Source organism: Eleutherodactylus coqui, chromosome 6 (genome assembly GCF_035609145.1).
Source record: "Eleutherodactylus coqui strain aEleCoq1 chromosome 6, aEleCoq1.hap1, whole genome shotgun sequence".
NCBI classification, from domain to species: Eukaryota; Metazoa; Chordata; class Amphibia; order Anura; family Eleutherodactylidae; genus Eleutherodactylus; species Eleutherodactylus coqui.
Genome location: NC_089842.1, coordinates 217,586,619 through 217,611,444, shown reverse-complemented (window position 1 = coordinate 217,611,444; position 24,826 = coordinate 217,586,619). Strand labels below are relative to the sequence as shown.

Sequence of the window (24,826 nt, the reverse complement as noted above, 5' to 3'; positions counted from 1 at the left end):
AATACTGCTGCCTATGTACAACAATATAACTACTATAATACTGCCTCCTATGTACAAGAATATAACTACTATAATACTGCTCCCTATGTACAAGAATATAACTACTATAATACTGCCCCCTATGTACAAGAATATAACAACTATAATACTGCCCCCTATGTACAAGAATATAACTACTATAATACTGCCTCCTATGTACAAGAATATAACTACGATAATACAGCCCCCTATGTACAAGAATATAACTACTATAATACTGCCCCCTATGTACAAGAATATAACTACTATAATACTGTCCTCTATGTACAAGAATATAACTACTATAATACCGCCCCCTATGTACAAGAATATAACTACGATAATACAGCCCCCTATGTACAAGAATATAACTACTATAATACTGCCCCCTATGTACAAGAATATAACTACTATAATACTGCCCCCTATGTACAACAATATAACTACTATAATACTGCCCACTATATATAAGAATATAACTACTATAATACTGCCCCCTATGTACAAGAATATAACTACTATAATACTGCCTATGTACAAGAATATAACTACTATAATACTGCCCCCTATGTACAAGAATATAACTACTATAATACTGCCCCTATGTACAAGAATACAACTACTATAATACTGCTCCTATGGACAAGACTATAACTACTACAATACTGCTCCTATGTACAAGAATATAACTACTATAATACTGCCCCCTATGTACAAGAATATAACTACTATAATACTGCTCCTATGTACAAGACTATAACTACTATAATACTGCTCCCTATGTACAAGGATATAACTACTATAATACTGCCCCTTATGTACAAGAATATAACTACTATAATACTGCCCTCTATGTACAAGAATATAACTACTATAATACTGCCCCCTATGTACAAGAATAGAACTACTATAATACTGCCCCCTATGTACAAGAATATAACTACTATAATACTGCCCCCTATGTACAAGAATATAACTACTATAAGGGCTTAGTCAGACGGGCGTTTTTAGCCGCGATTTGCGCATGCGCTTCTGGCGATTTTATAGAACCATTGCTTTGCAATGGTATCGGACACATGAGAGCTTTTTATGCGCTCGTCCGATAAATTAGAGAACAGAAATCGCAGATCGCACCTATCTGCGATCTGCGATTCCTGTTCTCTTCTCTATATGCGCTCAATGAGGCCGGCGGCAGCAGCGCCGACCCCATTGAGAACATATAGAAGACAAATCATTCTTCTCAGCCACAGCTGTAACAGCTGTGGCAGAGAAGAACGATGTTTGCCCATTGAATTCAATGGAGCCAGCAATACAGCAGGTTCCACTGAAAGCAATGGGCTGCCGGCGTGCGCGGAATGAATTGTCGGGAAGGGCTTAAATATATAAGCCCTTCCCTGCAATTCATCCAGAAATGTGTTAAAAAAAAAAAATTGTATACTCACCTTTCCGCTGCAGCCGGAGTTCTGCCGTGGCCTCTGTCAGTTCTCCTGAACTGCTTCTCGGCACTGTTCAGCCGGCGGGGCTTTAAAATCCCCGCCTGCTGAATGATCTGCCTCTGATTGGTCACAGCCTGACCAATCAGAGGCAGGTTTCACTCACACACGCATTCATGAATTCATGAATGGGTGAGTGACTGCTGCCTCTCATTGGCTCAGCGGGACCAATCAGGGGCAGCTCCCGCTGAGCCAATGAGAGGCAGCAGTCACTCACCCATTCATGAATTCATGAATGGGTGTGTGAGTGAAACCTGCCTCTGATTGGTCAAGCTGTGACCAATCAGAGGCAGATCATTCAGCAGGCGGGGATTTTAAAGCCCCGCCGTCTGAATAGTGCCGAGAAGCAGTTCAGGAGAAATGACAGAGGCCGCGGCTGGACTCCGGCTGCAGCGGAAAGGTGAGTATACATTTTTTTTTTATTTTAACACATTTTAGGATGAATTGCAGGGAAGGGCTTATATATTTAAGCCCTTCCCGACAATTCATCCCGGGCTCGCCCGCAGCACATTGCTTTCAATGGAGCGGCTGTATTACTGGCTCCATTGAATGCAATGCGCTGGACAGCTCCGGCCCGTTTCTAATGAAACGCGGCTAGGAGCAGATTTTTAGGCGATTTTTCGGCGCCGGTCACGCGATTTGCGCATGCGCATTCCGTCATGCGATGCGCAAATCGCGTGAAAAAACGCCCGTGTGACTAAGGCCTTATACTGCGTCCTATGTACAAGAATATAACTACTATAATACTGCCTCCTATGTACAAGACTATAACTACTATAATACTGCTCTCTATGTGCAAGACTATAACTACTATAATACTGCCCCCTATGTACAAGACTATAACTACTATAATACTGCCCCCTATGTACAAGAATATAACTACTATAATACTGCCCCTGATGTAAAAGAATATACCTACTATAATACTGCCCCTTATATACAAGAATATAACTAGTATAAAACTGCCTCCTAGGTACAAGAATATAACTACTATAATACTGCCCATATGTACAATATTATAACTACTATAATACTGCCCCCTATGTACAAGAATATAACTACTATAATACGGCCCCTATGTACAATATTAAAACCACTATAATACTGCCCCCTATGTACAAGAATATAACTACAATAATATTGCACCCTATGTACAAGAATTCAACTACTAAAATACTGCCCCTATATACAAGAATATAACTACTATAATACTACCCCACCAATGTACAAGAATATAACTGCTATAATACTGCCTCCTATGTACAAGAACATAACTACTATAATACTGCCCCCTATGTACAAGAATATAACTACTATAATACTGCCTCCTATGTACAAGAATATAACTACTATAATACTGCTCCTATGTACAGGAATATAACTACTATAATACTGCCCCCTATGTACAAGAATATAACTACTATAATACTGCCCCCTATGTACAAGAATATAACTACTATAATACCACCCCTGTATACAAGAATATAACTATTATACTACCGCACCCTATGTACAAGAGTATAACTACTACAATACCACCCCTATATACAAGAATATAACTATTATAATACCGCTCCCTATGTACAAGAATATAACTACTATAATACTGCCCCCTATGTACAAGAATATAACTACTATAATATTGCACCCTATGTACAAGAATTCAACTACTAAAATACTGCCCCTATATACAAGACTATAACTACTATAATACTGCAACCTATCTACCAGAATATAACTACTATAATACCGCCCCCTATGTGCAAGACTATAACTACTACAATACCGCCCCTATATACAAGAATATAACTATTATAATACCGCTCCCTATGTACAAGAATATAACCACTATAATACTGCCCCCTATGTACAAGAATATACCTACTACAATACCACCCCTATATACAAGAATATAACTATTATAATACCGCTCCCTATGTACAAGAATATAACCACTATAATACTGCCTCTATGTACAAGGATATAACTACCATAATACTGCTATCTATTCACAAGAATATAACTACTATAATACTGCCCCCTATGTACAAGAATATACCTACTATAATATTGCAACCTATGTACAAGAATTCAACTACTAAAATACTGCCCTTATATACAAGACTATAACTACTATAATACGGCAACCTATCTACAAGAATATAACTATTATAATACCGCCCCCTATGTAAAGAATATAACTACTACAATAACGCCCCTATATACAAGAATATAACTATTATAATACCGCTCCCTATGTACAAGAATATAACCACTATAATACTGCCCCCTATGTACAAGAATATAACTACAATAATATTGCACCCTATGTACAAGAATTCAACTACTAAAATACTGCCCCTATATACAAGAATATAACTACTATAATACTGCTCCTATGTACAAGAATATAACTACTATAATACTGCCCATATGTACAATATTATAACTACTATAATACTGCCCCCTATGTACAAGAATATAACTACTATAATACTGCCCCCTCTGTACAAGAATATAACTACTATAATACTGCCCCCTATATATAATAATATAACTATTATAATACCGCCCCCTATGTACAAGAATATAACTACTATAATACTGCCCCTATATTCAAGAATATAACTATTATAATACCGCCCCCTATGTACAAGAATATAACTATTATAATACCGCCCCCTATGTACAAAAATATAACTACTACAATACCGCCCCCTATATACAAGAATATAACTATTATAATACCGCTCCCTATGTACAAGAATATAACCACTATAATACTGCCCCTATGTACAAGAATATAACTACCATAATACTGCTTCCTATGTACAAGAATATAACTACTATAATACTGCTCCCTATGTACAAGAATATAACTACTATAATACTGCTCCTATGTACAAGAATATAACTACTATAATATTGCTCCTATGTACAAGAATATAACTACTATAATACTGCCTCCTATGTACAAGAATATAACTACTATAATACTGCCCCCTATGTACAAAAATATAACTACTATAATACTGCCCCCTATGTACAAGAATATAACTACTATAATACGGCCCCTATGTACAATATTATAACCACTATAATACTGCCCCCTATGTACAAGAATATAACTACAATAATATTGCACCCTATGTACAAGAATTCAACTACTAAAATACTGCCCCTATATACAAGAATATAACTACTATAATACTGCTCCTATGTACAAGAACATAACTACTATAATACTGCCCCCTATGTACAAGAATATAACTACTATAATACTGCCCCCTATGTACAAGAATATAACTACTATAATACTGCCCCTATGTACAAGAATGTAACTACTATAATACTGCCCCCCTATGTATAAGAATATAACTACTATAATACCACCCCTGTATACAAGAATATAACTATTATAATACCGCCCCCTATGTACAAGAGTATAACTACTACAATACCACCCCTATATACAAGAATATAACTATTATAATACCGCTCCCTATGTACAAGAATATAACTACTATAATACTGCCCCCTATGTACAAGAATATAACTACTATAATATTGCACCCTATGTACAAGAATTCAACTACTAAAATACTGCCCCTATATACAAGACTATAACTACTATAATACTGCAACCTATCTACCAGAATATAACTACTATAATACCGCCCCCTATGTGCAAGACTATAACTACTACAATACCGCCCCTATATACAAGAATATAACTATTATAATACCGCTCCCTATGTACAAGAATATAACCACTATAATACTGCCCCCTATGTACAAGAATATAACTACTACAATACCACCCCTATATACAAGAATATAACTATTATAATACCGCTCCCTATGTACAAGAATATAACCACTATAATACTGCCTCTATGTACAAGGATATAACTACCATAATACTGCTATCTATTCACAAGAATATAACTACTATAATACTGCCCCCTATGTACAAGAATATACCTACTATAATATTGCAACCTATGTACAAGAATTCAACTACTAAAATACTGCCCCTATATACAAGACTATAACTACTATAATACGGCAACCTATCTACAAGAATATAACTATTATAATACCGCTCCCTATGTACAAGAATATAACCACTATAATACTGCCCCCTATGTACAAGAATATAACTACAATAATATTGCACCCTATGTACAAGAATTCAACTACTAAAATACTGCCCCTATATACAAGAATATAACTACTATAATACTGCTCCTATGTACAAGAATATAACTACTATAATACTGCCCATATGTACAATATTATAACTACTATAATACTGCCCCCTATGTACAAGAATATAACTACTATAATACTGCCCCCTCTGTACAAGAATATAACTACTATAATACTGCCCCCTATATATAATAATATAACTATTATAATACCGCCCCCTATGTACAAGAATATAACTACTATAATACTGCCCCTATATACAAGAATATAACTATTATAATACCGCCCCCTATGTACAAGAATATAACTACTACAATACCGCCCCCTATATACAAGAATATAACTATTATAATACCGCTCCCTATGTACAAGAATATAACCACTATAATACTGCCCCTATGTACAAGAATATAACTACCATAATACTGCTTCCTATGTACAAGAATATAACTACTATAATACTGCTCCCTATGTACAAGAATATAACTACTATAATACTGCCTCCCATGTACAAGAATATAACTACTATAATACTGCTCCTATGTACAAGAATATAACTACTATAATACTGCCTCCTATGTACAAGAATATAACTACTATAATACTGCCCCCTATGTACAAAAATATAACTACTATAATACTGCCCCCTATGTACAAGAATATAACTACTATAATACTGCTCCTATGTACAAGAATATAATTACTATAATACTGCCTCCTATGTACAAGAATATAACTACTATAATACTGCTCCTATGTACAAGAATATAACTACTATAATACTGCCCCCTATGTACAAGAATATAACTACTATAATACTGCCCCCTATGTACAAGAATATAACCACATAATACTGCCTCCTATGTACAAGAATATAACTACTATAATACTGCTCCCTATGTACAAGAATATAACTATTATAATACTGCCCCCTATGTACAAGAATATAATTACTATAATACTGCCTCCTATGTACAAGAATATAACTACTATAATACTGCCCCCTATGTACAAGAATATAATTACTATAATACTGCCCCCTATGTACAAGAATATAACTTCTATAATACTGCCCCCTATGTACAAGAATATAACTACTATAATACTGCCCCCTATGTACAAGAATATAACTACTATAATACTGCCTCCTATGTACAAGAATATAACTACTATAATACTGCCCCCTATGTACAAGAATATAACTACTATAATACTGCCTCCATGTACAAGAATATAACTACTATAATACTGCCCCCTATGTACAAGAATATAACTACTATAATACTGCCTCCTATGTACAAGAATATAACTACTATAATACTGCCCCCTATGTACAAGAATATAACTACTGTAATACTGCCCCCTATGTACAAGAATATAACTACTATAATACTGCCTCCTATGTACAAGAATATAACTACTACAATACCGCCCCTATATACAAGAATATAACTATTATAATACCGCTCCCTATGTACAAGAATATAACCACTATAATACTGCCCCCTATGTACAAGAATATAACTACTACAATACCACCCCTATATACAAGAATATAACTATTATAATACCGCTCCCTATGTACAAGAATATAATTACTATAATACTGCCCCCTATGTACAAGAATATAACTTCTATAATACTGCCCCCTATGTACAAGAATATAACTACTATAATACTGCCCCCTATGTACAAGAATATAACTACTATAATACTGCCTCCTATGTACAAGAATATAACTACTATAATACTGCCCCCTATGTACAAGAATATAATTACTATAATACTGCCCCCTATGTACAAGAATATAACTTCTATAATACTGCCCCCTATGTACAAGAATATAACTACTATAATACTGCCCCCTATGTACAAGAATATAACTACTATAATACTGCCTCCTATGTACAAGAATATAACTACTATAATACTGCCCCCTATGTACAAGAATATAACTACTATAATACTGCCTCCATGTACAAGAATATAACTACTATAATACTGCCCCCTATGTACAAGAATATAACTACTATAATACTGCCTCCTATGTACAAGAATATAACTACTATAATACTGCCCCCTATGTACAAGAATATAACTACTGTAATACTGCCCCCTATGTACAAGAATATAACTACTATAATACTGCCTCCTATGTACAAGAATATAACTACTACAATACCGCCCCTATATACAAGAATATAACTATTATAATACCGCTCCCTATGTACAAGAATATAACCACTATAATACTGCCCCCTATGTACAAGAATATAACTACTACAATACCACCCCTATATACAAGAATATAACTATTATAATACCGCTCCCTATGTACAAGAATATAACCACTATAATACTGCCTCTATGTACAAGGATATAACTACCATAATACTGCTATCTATTCACAAGAATATAACTACTATAATACTGCCTCCTATGTACAAGAATATAACTACTATAATACTGCCCCCATGTACAAGAATATAACTACTATAATACTGCCCCCTATGTACAAGAATATAACTACTATAATACTGCCTCCTATGTACAAGAATATAACTACTATAATACTGCCCCCCTATGTACAAGAATATAACTACTATAATACTGCCCCCTATGTACAAGAATATAACTACTATAATACTGCCTCCTATGTACAAGAATATAACTACTATAATACTGCCTCCTATGTACAAGAATATAACTACTATAATACTGCCTCCTATGTACAAGAATATAACTACTATAATACTGCCCCCTATGTACAAGAATATAACTACTATAATACTGCCTCCTATGTACAAGAATATAACTACTATAATACTGCCCCCTATGAACACTTTCACAGTTTCAGACTAAAACTTAAAAATTCTTTATTGAAGATACTTTTAAAAACACATAAATAGGCTGACGCACAAACAAAGCATAAAGAATAAAGGATACAAAGGATACCCTTTCTTGACAATAGCCTCCAACCCTATTATCAGATATATGAAGGAGACTCGATCATAGATAAGTGCTACGGAAATTTTTTTTTTTTTTTTCTAGGACTTATAGATCAGTTCACCGTACAAGAAGGATGTATAATGTAGTAGCGAACTTTATAAAACTCCTAGTTATCTCAGCTCTAGTAGTGGTACAGAGATTTGCTGAGGTTGGTAATATATTACTCCTTCAGAAAGCAATAAATAGTTGCATACAGATCTACCAGTCACTGCTATCTTAGGAATATTGTTCACTTATAAGCAGTGGTATCCCAAGCTCATTTGAGCAGATGGGAGTGAGGAATTCTTCCCACGGTAGAGATATTTGTATGTATAAAAAGCTCGACGCGTTTCCCCACAATAGAAATTGTGGTTCATCAGGAGCCTAGATACAGCAGTTAGTCTATAGTACAGCACTTTCTTTGTCGTAATAGACCGAAAATATAAAGAAGATTCAGGTACTGTAATGTGGTAGCTCAGAGGTGATGATAGATTCGAATAGCATATGAAGAAGGTGCTTTCGTACAATAGGATAGTCCCGGATGATATTAGAAAGTCCTCTCTCAATAATTAATGGCTACTAGGTAAAATCACCTATATATAGGTAAGTAGTCACCATCTGTAAGGACCTGGTCCAAAGAACTGTCGCTATTAGGTCTCTATAATAGGAGACACTGACCTAGGGCAATCCCTGAGGGCCAGAAAGACAGAGGGGATATAGATCACAATAGATCCAAGTAACTGACAGAATGGGATAGGTGGGCGCAACGCTAGGGTGGCCACTAGAGATGAGCGAGCACCAAAATGCTCGGGTGCTTGTTACTCGGGACGAAATTATCGCGATGCTCGAGGGTTCGTTTCGAGTAACGAACCCCATTGAAGTCAATGGGCGACCCGGGCATTTTTGTATTTCGCCGATGCTCGCTAAGGTTTCCATTTGTGAAAATCTGGGCAATTCAAGAAAGTGATGGGAACGACACAGAAACGGATAGGGCAGGCGAGGGGCTACATGTTGGGCTGCATCTCAAGTTCCCAGGTCCCACTATTAAGCCACAATACCAGCAAGAGTGGGCCCCCCCCCCTCCCAACAACTTTTACTTCTGAAAAGCCCTCATTAGCATGGCATACCTTAGCTAAGCACCACACTACCTCCAACAAAGCACAATCACTGCCTGCATGACACTCCACTGCCACTTCTCCTGGGTTACATGCTGCCCAACCCCCCCCCCCTCCCCCGCATGACCTAGTGTCCACAGCACACACCAAAGTGTCCCTGCGCAGCCTTCAGCTGCCCTCATGCCACGCCACACTCATGTCTATTTATAAGTGCGTCTGCCATGAGGAGGAACCGCAGGCACACACTGCAGAGGGTTGGCAGGGCCAGGCAGCGACCCTCTTTAAAAGGGGCAGGACGATAGCCCACAATGCTGTACAGAAGCAATGAGAAATATAATCCTGTGCCACCGCCATCAGGAGCTGCACACGTGGGCATAGCAATGGGGAACCTATGTGCCACACACTATTCATTCTGTCAAGGTGTCTGCATGCCCCAGTCAGACTGCGTTTTTTTATAAATAGTCACAGGCAGGTACAACTCCGCAATGGGAATTCCGTGTGCACCCACAGCATGGGTGGCTCTCTGGAACCCACCCGCTGTACATAAATGTATCCCATTGCAGTGCCCTGGACAGCAGAGCTAACGTCTGATTAAATACAGGTGGGCTTCGGCCCACACTGCATGCCCCAGTCAGACTCGAGTTTTTTATAAGTATACACAGGCACGTACATCTCCCTAATGGGAAGTCCATGTGGACCGACAGCATGGGTGAGTCCCAGGAAGCCACTGGCAGTACATAAATATATCCCATTGCAGTGCCCAGCACAGCTGATGTAACGTCAGCTTTAATGCAGGTGGGCAAAAAATTAATTTGATTACACTGTAGGCGAGGGCCCAAAAAAATTGGTGTACCAACAGTACTAATGTACCTCAGAAAAATTGCCCATGCCCAACCAAGAGGGCAGGTAAAACCCATTAATTGCTTTGGTTAATGTGGCTTAATTGGTAACTAGGCCTGGAGGCAGCCCAGTTAAAATAAAAATTGGTTCAGGTGCAAGTTTCAATGCTTTAATGAGCATTGAAACGTATAAAAATTGTTCACAAAAATTATATGAGTGAGCCTTGTGGCCCTAAGAAAAATTGCCCGTTCGGCGTGATTATGTGAGGTTTCAGGAGGAGGAGCAGGAGGAGGAGGAGGAATATTATACACAGATTGATGAAGCAAAAAGGTCCCCGTTTTGGATGGTGATAGAGAACGATGCTTCCATCCGCGGGTGCAGCCTACGTATTGCTTAGGTATCGCTGCTGTCCGCTGGTGGAGAAGAGAAGTCTGGGGAAATCCAGGCTTTGTTCATCTTGATGAGTGTTAGCCTGTCGGCACTGTCGATTGACAGGCGGGTACGCTTATCTGTGATGATTCCCCCAGCCGCACTAAACACCCTCTCTGACAAGACGCTAGCCGCAGGACAAGCAAGCACCTCCAGGGCATACAGCGCTAGTTCAGGCCACGTGTCCAGCTTCGACACCCAGTAGTTGTAGGGGGCAGAGGCGTCACCAAGGATGGTCGTGCGATCGACTATGTACTCCCTCACCATCCTTTTACAGTGCTCCCGCCGACTCAGCCTTGACCGGGGAGCGGTGACACAGTCTTGCTGGGGAGCCATAAAGCTGGCAAAGGCCTTGGAGAATGTTCCCCTGTCTGCACTGTACATGCTGCCTGATCTCTGCGCCTCCCCTGCTACCTGGCCCTCGGAACTGCACATTCTGCCACTAGCGCTGTCGGATGGGAATGTTACCATCAGTTTGTCCGCCAGGGTCCTGTGGTATAGCATCACTCTCGAACCCCTTTCCTCTTCAGGTATGAGAGTGGAAAGGTTCTCCTTATACCGTGGGTCGAGCAGTGTGTACACCCAGTAATCCGTAGTGGCCAGAATGCGTGTAACGCGAGGGTCTCGAGAAAGGCATCCTAACATGAAGTCAGCCATGTGTGCCAGGGTACCTGTACGCAACACATGGCTGTCCTCACTAGGAAGATCACTTTCAGGATCCTCCTCCGGCCATACACGCTGAAAGGATGACAGGCAAGCAGCATGGGTACCCTCAGCAGTGGACCAAGCTGTCTCTTCCCCCTCCTCCTCATGCTCCTCCCCCTCCTCCTCAACGCGCTGAGATATAGACATGAGGGTGCTCTGACTATCCAGCGACATACTGTCTTCCCCCGCCTCCGTTTCCGAGTGCAAAGCGTCTGCCTTTATGCTTTGCAGGGAACTTCTCAAGAGGCATAGCAGAGGAATGGTGACGCTAATGATTGCAGAATCCCCGCTCACCATCTGGGTAGACTCCTCAAAGTTTCCAAGGACCTGGCAGATGGCTGCCAACCAGGCCCACTCTTCTGTAAAGAATTGAGGAGGCTGACTCCCACTACGCCGCCCATGTTGGAGTTGGTATTCCACTATAGCTTTACGCTGCTCATAGAGTCTGGCCAACATGTGGAGCGTAGAGTTCCACCGTGTGGGCACGTCGCACAGCAGTCGGTGCACTGGCAGCTTAAAGTGATGTTGCAGGGTGCGCAGGGTGGCAGCGTCCGTCTTGGACTTGGGGAAATGTGCGCTGACCCGGCGCACCTTTCCGAGCAGGTCTGACAAGCGTGGGTAGCTTTTCAGAAAGCGCTGAACCACCAAATTACAGACATGGGCCAGGCATGGCACGTGCGTGAGGCTGCCGAGCTGCAGAGCCGCCACCAGGTTACGGCCGTTGTCACACACGACCATGCCCGGTTGGAGGCTCAGCGGCGAAAGCCAGGGGTCGGTCTGCTCTGTCAGACCCTGCAGCAGTTCGTGGGCCGTGTGCCTCTTCTCTCCTAAGCTGAGTAGTTTCAGCACGGCCTGCTGACGCTTGCCCACCGCTGTGCTGCCACGCCGCGCGACACCGACTGCTGGCGACGTGCTGCTGCTGACACATCTTGATTGCGAGACAGAGGTTGCGTTGGAGGAGGAGGAGGGTGGTTTAGTGGAGGAAGCATACACCGCCGCAGATACCACCACCGAGCTGGGGCCCGCAATTCGGGGGGTGGGTAGGACGTGAGCGGTCCCAGGCTCTGACTCTGTCCCACCCTCCACTAAATTCACCCAATGTGCCGTCAGGGAGATATAGTGGCCCTGCCCGCCTGTGCTTGTCCACGTGTCCGTTGTTAAGTGGACCTTGGCAGTAACCGCGTTGGTGAGGGCGCGTACAATGTTGCGGGAGACGTGGTCGTGCAGGGCTGGGACGGCACATCGGGAAAAGTAGTGGCGACTGGGAACCGAGTAGCGCGGGGCCGCCGCCGCCATCATGCTTTTGAGAGCCTCCGTTTCCACAAGCCTATACGGCAGCATCTCCAGGCTGATCAATTTGGCAATGTGCACGTTTAACGCTTGAGCGTGCGGGTGCGTGGCGGCGTACTTGCGCTTGCGCTCAAACAGTTGCGCTAGCGACGTCTGGACGCTGCGCTGAGAGACATTGCTGGATGGGGCCGAGGACAGCGGAGGTGAGGGTGTGGGTGCAGGCCGGTAGGCACTCGTGCCTGTGTCCTCAGAGGGGGGTTGGATCTCAGTGGCAGGTTGGGGCACAGGGGGAGAGGCAGTGGTGCAAACCGGAGGCGGTGAACGGCCTTCGTCCCACCTTGTGGGGTGCTTGGCCATCATATGCCTGCGCATGCTGGTGGTGGTGGCTCCCCAGCTGATCTTGGCGCGACAAAGGTTGCACACGACTGTTCGTCGGTCGTCAGGCGTCTCTGTGAAAAACTGCCACACCTTAGAGCACCTCGGCCTCTGCAGGGTGGCATGGCGCGAGGGGGCGCTTTGGGAAACAGTTGGTGGATTATTCGGTCTGGCCCTGCCTCTACCCCTGGCCACCGCACTGGCTCGGCCTGTGCCCTCACCCTGACTTGGGCCTCTGCGTCCTTGCCCGCGTCCACGTCCTCTAGGCCTACCCCTACCCCTCAGCATGCTGTATTACCAGTAGTGCAGAAACAGAACGCTGTAATTAAATGTGCCGCTTATTGGCCTGTGGTTGGAGGCTGACTTTGCTTACGGAACGCACAGCAGAGGCAGGAAAGAATTTCGCGCAAGCCTGCTATAACACTTAGCTGGTTGCGTATGAATTAGGACAACTACCCCCAGCAGAGACCCAGTACACTGAGGACGGTCACAGGCAGCCCAAATAGATTTTTTTCCCCAAATGTTTTTGGAAAGGCCCACTGCCTATATACACTAAATATGTCTTCTGTCCCTGCCTCACCACTACTGGCCCTGGACTATGTAAAATTACTGCAGGACACAATGCTCTGCACGGCCGATATACAAAAAAAAAAAAAAAAAGTGCAACACTGCAAAAAGCAGCCTCCACAGTACTGCACACGGTTAGATGTGGCCCTAAGAAGGACCGCTGGGGTTCTTGAAGCCTAAAATAACTCCTAACGCTCTCCCTATAGCAACTCCAGCAAGACAGCACTTTCCCTGATCTCTGTCAGAACCCATCTGTAGCGAGCCGCGGGAGGGGCCGATTTATATACTCGGGTGACACCTGATCTCGCCAGCCACTCACTGCAGGGGGGTGGTGTAGGGCTTGAACGTCACAGGGGGAAGTTGTAATGCCTTCCCTGTCTTTCTATTGGCCAGAAAAGCGCGCTAACGTCTCAGAGATGAAAGTGAAAGTAACTCGAACATCGCGTGGTACTCGTCACGAGTAACGAGCATCTCGAACACGCTAATACTCGAACGAGCATCAAGCTCGGACGAGTACGTTCGCTCATCTCTAATTGTGATCTATATCCCCTCTGTCTTTCTGGCCCTCAGGGATTGCCCTAGGTCAGTGTCTCCTATTATAGAGACCTAATAGCGACAGTTCTTTGGACCAGGTCCTTACAGATGGTGACTACTTACCTATATATAGGTGATTTTACCTAGTAGCCATTAATTATTGAGAGAGGACTTTCTAATATCATCAACTATCAACTATCCTATTGTACGAAAGCACCTTCTTCATATGCTATTCGAATCTATCATCCCCTCTGAGCTACCACATTACAGTACCTGAATCTTCTTTATATTTTCGGTCTATTACGACAAAGAAAGTGCTGTACTATAGACTAACTGCTGTATCTAGGCTCCTGATGAACCACAATTTCTATTGTGGGGAAACGCGTCGAGCTTTTTTATACATACAAATATCTCTACCGTGGGAAGAATTCCTCCCTCCCATCTGCTCAAATGAGCTTGGGATACCACTGCTTATAAGTGAACAATATTCTTAAGATAGCAGTGACTGGTAGATCTGTATGCAACTATTTATTGCATTCTGAAGGAGTAATATATTACCAACCTCAGCTAATCTCTGTACCACTACTAGAGTAGAGATAACTAGGAGTTTTATAAAGTTCGCTACTACATTATACATCCTTCTTGTACGGTGAACTGATCTATAAATCCTAGAAAAAAAAAGAAAAAATTTTTTCCGTAGCACTTATCTATGATCGAGTCTCCTTCATATATCTGATAATAGGGTTGGAGGCTATTGTCAAGAAAGGGTATCCTTTGTATCCTTTATTCTTTATGTTTTGTTTGTGCGTCAGCCCGTTTATGTGTTTTTAAAAGTATCTTCAATAAAGAATTTTTAAGTTTTAGTCTGAAACTGTGAAAGGACTCAATTACAATACAATAGACTTTTCCGTCTCTGTGACTATGCCTCCTATGAACAAGAATATAACTACTATAATACTGCGCCCTATGTACAAGAATATACCTACTATAATACTGCGCCCTATGTACAAGAATATAACTACTATAATACTGTTCTCTATGTACAAGAATATAACTACTATAATACTGCCCCCTATGTACAAGAATATAACTACTATAATACTGCCCCCTATGTACAAGAATATAACTACTATAATACTGCCTCCTATGTACAAGAATATAACTACTATAATACTTCCCCCTATGTACAAGAATATAACTACGATATACTAGTTATATTCTTGCACAAAGGGCCAGTATTATACTAGTTATATTCTTGTACATAGGAGACAGTATTAATACTGGCCCTTTGTGCAAGAATATAACTACTATAATACTGTCCCCTATGTACAAGAATATAACTACTATAATACCGTCCCCCATGTACAAGAATATAACTACTATAATACTGCCCCCTATGTACAAGAATATAACTACGATAATACTGTCTCCTATGTAGAAAAATATAACTACTGTAATACCGCCCCCTATGTACTAGAATATAACTAGTATAATACTGGCCCTTTGTGCAAGAATATAACTACTATAATACTGTCCCCTATGTACAAGAATATAACTACTATAATACCGTCCCCCATGTACAAGAATATAACTACTAAAATACTACCCCTATGTACAAGAATATAACTACTTTAATACTGCCTTCTATGTACAAGAATATAACTACTATAATACTGCCTCCTATGTACAAGAATATAACTGCTATAATATTGCCCCCTATGTACAAGAATATAACTAATATAATACTGCCCCCCTATGTACAAGAGTATAACTACTATAATATTGCTCCCTATATACAAAAATATAACTACTATAATACTGCCTCCTATGTACAAGAATATAACTACTATAATACTGCTCCTATGTACAAGAATATAACTACTATAATATTGTCCTCCTGTGTACAAGAATATAACAACTATAAGGCCTCAGTCAGACGGGCGTTTTTTCGCCCGATTTGCGCATGCGCATGCGTCCAGCGATTTTTTAAAACCATTGCTTTGCAATGGTATCGGACACATGAGCGCTTTTTATGCGCTCGTCCGATAAATTATAGAACAGAAATCGCAGATCGCACCTATCTGCAATCTGCGATTCCTGTTCTCTTCTCTATATGCGCTCAATGGGGCCGGCAGCAGCAGCGCCGACCCCATCGAGAACATATAGAAGACAAATCATTCTTCTCTGCCACAGCTGTAACAGCTGTGGCAGAGAAGAACGATGTTTGCCCATTGAATTCAATGGAGTCGGCAATACAGCCGGCTCCATTGAAAGCAATGGGCTGCCGGCGATCGCGGGATGAATTGTCGGGAAGGGCTTAAATATATAAGCCCTTCCCTGCAATTCATCCAGAAATGTGTTAAAATAAAAAAATATATATATACTTACCTTTTCCCGGCAGACGGAGTTCAGCGCGGCCGTCTTGCAGTGAGTGTGAAGGGGGTGTGAGTGAGACCTGCCCCTGATTGGTTCCTGCGCTGAGCCAATCAGAGGCAGGTCTCACTCACACCCATTCATGAATTCAGCCATTGCCTATGTAGAAGAATATAACTTCTAAAACACTGTCCCCTATGTACAGGAATATACTACTATAATACTGCTTCATATGTGCAAGAATATAACTACCATAATACTGCTCCCTATGTACAAGAATATAACTCTTATATTTACTGTCCCCTATGTACAAGAATATAAATACTATAATTCTTCCCTTATGTGCAAGAATATAACTACAATAATACCGCCCTTTATTTACAAAAATATAACTACTATAATACTGCTCCCTATGTTCAAGAATATAACTACTATAATACTGGCCCCTATGTACAAGTATATAACTACTATAATACTGTTCCCTATGTACAAGTATATAACTACTATAATACTGTCCCCTATATACAAGAATATAACTACTATAATACTGCTCCCTATGTATAAGAATATAAATACTATACTTCTGCTCCAATGTACAAGAATATAACTACTATAATACGGCCTCCTATGTACAAGAATATAACTACTATAATACTGCCCCCCTATGTATAAGAATATAACTAGTACAATACTGTCGCCTATGTAAAAGAATATAACTGCTAAAATACTGCTTCCTATGTGCAAGAATATAACTACTATAATACTGCCCCCTATGTACAAGAATATAACTACTATAATACTGCCCCCTATGTACAAGAATATAACTACTATAATACTGCCCCCTATGTACAAGAATATAACTACTATAATACTGCCCCTATGTACAAGAATATAACTACTATAATACTGCCCCGTGTACAAGAATATAACTACTATAATACTGCTCACTATGTAAAAGAATATAACTACTATAATACTGCCCCCTATATACAAGAATATAACTACTATAATACTGCCTCCTATGTACAAGAATATAACTACTATAATACTGCCCTCCTATGTACAAGAATATAACTACTATAATACTGCTCCTATGTACAAGAATATAACTACTATAATACTGCTCCTATGTACAAGAATATAACAACTATAATACTGCTCCTATGTACAAGAATATAACTACTATAATAATTCCCCTGATGTACAAGAATATAACTGCTATAATACTCCCTCCTATGTACAAGAATATAACTACTATAATACTGCCTCCTATGTACAAGAATATAACTACTATAATACTGCCTCCTATGTACATGAATATAAATACTATACTACTGCTCCCATGTACAAGAATATAACTACTATAATACTGCCTCCTATGTACAAGCATATAACTACTATAATACTGCCCACTATGTACAAGAATATAACTACTATAATACTGCTCCCTATGTACAAGAAAATAACTACTATAATACTGCCCCCTATGTACAAGAATATAACTACTATAATGCTACTCCGATGTAAAAGAATATAACTACTATAATACTCTCCCCTTATGTACAAGAATATAACTACTATAATACTGCTATCTATGTACAAGAATATAACTACTATATTTACTGTCCCCTATGTAGAAAAATATAACTACTATAATACTGCCCCGTAAGTACAAGAATAAAACTACTATGATTCTGTCCATTATATTCAAGAGTACAACTACTATAATACTGCCCACTTTGTACAAGATTATTCATGTATCCTGATTGGCTGGAATCGGCACACGTGACGGTGTGGAGCTACGCGATGACGCGTAGAAGGGGGCAGAGCCAGAACGCCGCTCGTGGCGGACCGAGCCGAAGGCAGAAGACCCTTCTGCGCAAGCGCGTCTAATCGGGCGATGAGACGCTGAAATTAGACGGCACCATGGCGACTGGGACGCCAGCAACGGAGCAGGTAAGTGAATAACTTCTGTATGGCTCATATTTAATGCACGATGTATATTACAAAGTGCATTAATATGGCCATACAGAACTGCATAACCCCACTTGCTATCGCGGGACAACCCCTTTAAGTCTCTAGGTCCAGATGAATTGTATCTTACGATACTAAGGGAAGCAGCGGAGGTAATTGCTGAACCACTCGCCATAATCTTTGAAAATTCCTGGAGAACAGGAGAAATCCCAGAAGATTGGAAAAGGGCAAACGTTGTCCCTATCTTCAAAAAAGGGAAGAAGGTGGTTCTATGAAACTACAGGCCTGTGAGCCTGACTTCTATACCGGGAAAGATCTTTGAACAAATTATTAAACAGCATGTATGGAAGTACTTGCATAGAAATGGAGTAATTAACCAGAGCCAGCATGGGTTTGTAACAAACAAGTCATGTCAGACTAATCTAATTTCCTTTTATGATAGAATCACTGAATGGGTTGATCAGGGAAATGCGGTGTATATAGTTTTTCTTGACCTTAGTAAAGTATTTAGGCCTCATGTCCACTAGCTAAGTGGAATTGCGGATTCCACAGCGGATTATTTGTGGAATCCGCAGCGGATTTTGCCCATAGGGAATCATTGGCCATCCACGGTCCATTAAATTGATTTTTGCGCCTGCGGATGGCATTTTAATAGATTTGCGTTTTTTACGCGCGGGAGAAAAAATGCGGCATGCTACATTCCGCGAGGATCAGCAACATTGCTATCACATTGATAGCAATGTGTGTGGATATCTGCATGCAAAAAAAATACCACTTAAAGCAAATCTGCGCAGAATCCGCCGCGGAAATCCGCGGCAGATTCTGCGCTGATTGTATTTTTCAAATATGGGATTGACAAGGCAATTGTTATATAACTACTATAATACTGTCTCCTATGTACAAGAATATAACTACTATAATACCGCCCCCTATGTACAATGATATAACTGTTATAATACTCCCCCCATGTACAAGAATATAACTACTATAAACCCGCCCCCATGAACAAGATATCACTGCTATAATACTGCCCTCTATGTTCAAGAATATAACTACTATAATACTGCTCCTATGTACAAGAATATAACTGCTATAATACTGCCCTCTATGTACAAGACTATAACTACTATAATACTGCTCCCTATGTACAAGAATATAACTACTATAATACTGCTCCCTATGTACAAGAATATAACTACTATAATACTGCTCCCTATGTACAAAAATATAACTACTATAATACTGCTCCCTATGTACAAGAATATAATTACTATAATACTGCCCCAATGTACAAGAATATAACTAATATAATACTGGCCCTTTGTGCAAGAATATAACTACTATAATACTGCCCCCTATGTACAAGACTATAACTACTATAATACTGCCCCCATGTACACGAATATAACTACTATAATACTGCCCCCATGTACAAGCATATATTGCTATGTCTCAGGAATGATGGCTGTGTACAGTGGACATTGCTCACCCTTCTCCTCGTTCCGTGCGGTCGGATTGGAGGATGGTAGTTCACTTTTGGCTCGTAACTGGAAAAAGAAAGAAAAATGATAATAAGTACAGGATTCTGTAACAATCGTCCCTCTATGGTCCCCTGATGTCCCTGTGAAGTGTTACATGGTAGTCGGAGACAATCGGTGTACGTACATAATGTCTCTTATTATCTGGAGCCCTACAAGATAAAACATGTATTTGCTGCTGTGTGAGGTCCCATCTGGTGCTCGCAGTAGTCTGAAGTGTGTTGTGTCCTCTTATAAATGGATGTTGGCTGCTGATTCTGGAATGAAGTCCATTTTCCCGTAGACATGAAGTGACAGTGAGGAAGCAGGATGTGACAGATGCTCCTATCAATTGAACATTTAACATCACAGATGACAGGAAAAGGCTATAGATTCTGGGTCCCTGGGAGCCCGGTGATGTTCCTTAGGGAGGAGAGGAGACAGTGACATTTCTTAGAATGTGTCCCAGGGTGCACCGTTCCAGCCTCAGGAAACAAATGGTTTGGCTAGGAGGGTCCCTGGTGGAAGCGCTAGAAATGTCACTTATGTAGGGCACCACATATGTCTCCCCGCAACACTGCTCTGTAGGTCACGAGCCCAGAGGCTGAAGCACAGAAATGACAGAGGAAGCAGATGTGCAGAACATTCATGCATCTCTTCTGACTGTGCCCCCACCAGACTGTGCCCTGCCCACACTGTGCCCCCTATAGTTTACTCACTACCACCTCTGACATACGTTGACATCCATTTGTGGGAACCCTTCCCAAACCTGGTGCTTAACTTACCTCCTGGGGTGGGAAGGGGTTAAGAGAGAGCAAAAATGTGTTAATTTATTTGGAAACCTATTCTTTAAAAGGTATAGGACCCTGTTTTTTTAAAGTATCGCAGGCTTCTGCAGTGTGGTTGCTGGTGATAGTGGTAACTATGTGCAAATGATCCGTTGGAAAGACTCGGGGAGGGCTGACAACTCTTTGTTGGAACTGTAAAGGTGGCTATTTTGGTCGTCGTCCAGGAATAGATATGTCTAAGAAGGGTTACTAGACCGAGGAGAGTGTATTGAAGAGAATCGCTTTGTTCTGTGGGCAATTACATAACAAATCTCCAGCCGTAGAGCGCGAGGGACTCATCATCGTAAGTAACTTTCCGTAGCCTCAGGAGACGTCGCTGAGAAGCTTAATTTGAAATCCTCATTTAATAAATGGAAGATTCACGTATCTTGTGTCCTGAGGACTGCGACTCGCTTAATGTGGAGGGCAGGGGGTGGAAGACGAGATGAAGCATAGAAGGGGGCTGTGTGTAATCCTATCGGAAGGATTAATTAGTGTAAAGGGTGAGAGGTGAAGAGAAAAGGTGATTACGACAGTACAGACATCAGAGGAGAATGATGGGATGTTTCAACTGCACTGCCGCAGTGACATGAATGTTACTGAATCCATGCAGGAAGGGTATAGTTTCTCCTTAGGGAGAGCACCTAGAAGATGTGGAGACCTATAAGGCCATGCATGCTCCTCTGGAATATATGCAAATAACAAGATGGAAAAATGCCTCTACAGCGCCACCTATGGGAAGGCAGTATTCTTGGAAGTCAATATCAGATTTTCTAACAAGCTTTGTAACAATGACGGGAAATAAGAGCCAAAATCAAAATCTCCTCCTTAAGGAAAAGATAGACCATGCACAGACAGCCATAAGGGGTATATACCTCTTATATATGTACAGTAGGTTTCTGGCTTGGCTAGTGCAAGGCCTATAGATGTCGGTTAGGAAAGGTATCATTTCTACTTAGAGATAGCACAGAGTGAGGAGAATTATAACTCCATGCATGCTTCTCTGGGAAATATGCAAATGGAAAGATGGAACAATGACTCTATAGCTCCACCTATAGGCCTCTCACTAGGCAAGTCAGACCTACTGCATACTGATAAGTAATAAAGATGAGCGAACGTACTCGTCCGAGCTTGATGCTCGGGCGAGTATTAGCGTGTTCGAGATGCTCGTTACTCGTAACGAGTACCACGCGATGTTCTGGTTACTTTCACTTTCATCCATCCACCATCCACCAATGTCTCGCACCGCTCCGTCCAGCCGTCGCTAGCGCAAGTGTTTGAGCGCAAGCGCAAGTACGCCGCCACGCACCCGCACGCTCAAGCGTTAACCGTCCACATAGCCAAATTTATCAGCCTTGAGATGCTGCCGTATAGGGTTGTGGAAACGGAGTCCTTCAAAAGTATGATGGCGGCGGCGGCCCCGCGCTACTCAGTTCCCAGTCGCCACTACTTTTCCCGATGTGCCATCCCAGCCCTGCACGACCACGTCTCCCGCAACATTGTACGCGCCCTCACCAATGCGGTTAGTGGCAAGGTCCACTTAACAACGGACACGTGGACAAGCACAGGCGGGCAGGGCCACTACATCTCCCTGACGGCACATTGGGTGAATTTAGTGGAGGCTGGGACAGAGTCAGAGCCTGGGACCGCTCACATCCTACCCACCCCCAGAGTTGCGGGCCCCAGCTCGGTGGTGGTATGTTCGGCGGTGTATGCTTCCTCCACTAAAGCACCCTCCTCCTCCTCCTCCTCCTCCTCAACCTCTGTCTCGCAATCTAGCTGTGTCAGCAGCAGCAGGACGTCGCCAGCAGTCGGTGTCGCGCGGCGTGGTAGCACAGCGGTGGGCAAGCGTCAGCAGGCCGTGCTGAAACTACTCAGCTTAGGAAATAGAAGGCACACGGCCCACGAACTGCTGCGGGGTCTAACAGAGCAGACCGACCGTTGGCTTGCGCTGCTGAGCCTCCAACCGGGCATGGTCGTGTGTGACAACGGCCGTAACCTGGTGGCGGCTCTGCAGCTCGGCAGCCTCACGCACGTGCCATGCCTGGCCCACGTCTTTAATTTGGTGGTTCAGCACTTTCTGAAAAGCTACCCACGCTTGTCAGACCTGCTCGTAAAGGTGCGCCGGCTCTGCGCACATTTCCGCAAGTCCCACACGGACGCTGCCACCCTGCGGACACTGCAACATCGGTTTAATCTGCCAGTGCACCGACTGCTGTGCGACGTGCCCACACGGTGGAACTCTACGCTCCACATGTTGGCCAGGCTCTATGAGCAGCGTAGAGCTATAGTGGAATACCAACTCCAACATGGGCGGCGCAGTGGGAGTCAGCTTCCTCAATTATTTTCAGAAGAGTGGGCCTGGTTGGCAGACATCTGCCAGGTCCTTGGAAAGTTTGAGGAGTCTACCCAGGTGGTGAGCGGCGATGCTGCAATCATTAGCGTCACCATTCCTCTGCTATGCCTCTTGAGAAGTTCCCTGCAAAGCATAAAGGCAAATGCTTTGCGCTCGGAAACGGAGGCGGGGGAAGACAGTATGCCGCTGGATAGTCAGAGCACCCTCCTGTCTATATCTCAGCGCGTTGAGGAGGAGGAGGAGCATGCAGAGGATGAGGAGGAGGGGGAAGAGACAGCTTGGCCCACTGCTGACGGTACCCATGCTGCTTGCCTGTCATCCTTTCAGCGTGTATGGCCTGAGGAGGAGGAGGCGGAGGAGGAGGAGGAGGATCCTGAAAGTGATGTTCCTAGTGAAGACAGCCATGTGTTGCGTACAGGTACCCTGGCACACATGGCTGACTTCATGTTAGGATGCCTTTCTCGTGACCCTCGTGTTGCACGCATTCTGGCCACTACGGATTACTGGGTGTACACACTGCTCGACCCACGGTATAAGGAGAACCTTTCCACTCTCATTTCCGAAGAGGAAAGGGGTTCGAGAGTGTTGCTATACCACAGGACCCTAGCGGACAAGCTGATGGTAAAATTCCCATCCGACAGCGCTAGTGGCAGAAGGCGCAGTTCCGAGGGCCAGGTAGCAGGGGAGGTGCGGAGATCGAGCAGCATGTACAGCCCAGGCAGTGCAACAGTCTTTAAGGGCCTGGACAGCTTTATGGCTCCCCAGCAAGACTGTGTCACCGCTCCCCAGTCAAGGCTGAGTCGGCGGGAGCACTGTAAAAGGATGGTGAGGGAGTACGTAGCCGATCGCACGACCGTCCTCCGTGACGCCTCTGCCACCTACAACTACTGGGTGTCGAAGCTGGACACGTGGCCTGAACTCGCGCTGTATGCCCTGGAGGTGCTTGCTTGTCCTGCGGCTAGCGTCTTGTCAGAGAGGGTGTTTAGTGCGGCTGGGGGAATCATCACAGATAAGCGTACACGCCTGTCAACCGACAGTGCCGACAGGCTTACACTCATCAAGATGAACAAAGCCTGGATTTCCCCAGACTTCTCTTCTCCACCAGCGGATAGCAGCGATACCTAAGCAATACGTAGGCTGCACCCGCGGATGGAAGCTACGTTCTGTATCACCATCCAAAACGGTGACATTTCTGCTTCATCAATCTGTGTAT

At 42.4% G+C, this 24,826-nt stretch overlaps 1 protein-coding gene across 1 annotated transcript in view; it reads right to left on the bottom strand.

The window, feature by feature from the left end:
- Positions 1 to 24,826, bottom strand: part of PCP4L1 (Purkinje cell protein 4 like 1) — a 54,838-nt gene that overhangs the window by 1,160 nt on the left and 28,852 nt on the right. The window contains exon 2 of the mRNA XM_066605877.1: positions 20,403 to 20,460. Within this exon, the coding sequence (XP_066461974.1) occupies positions 20,403 to 20,460 (58 nt within the window). The remainder of the gene's footprint in view (positions 1 to 20,402; positions 20,461 to 24,826) is intronic.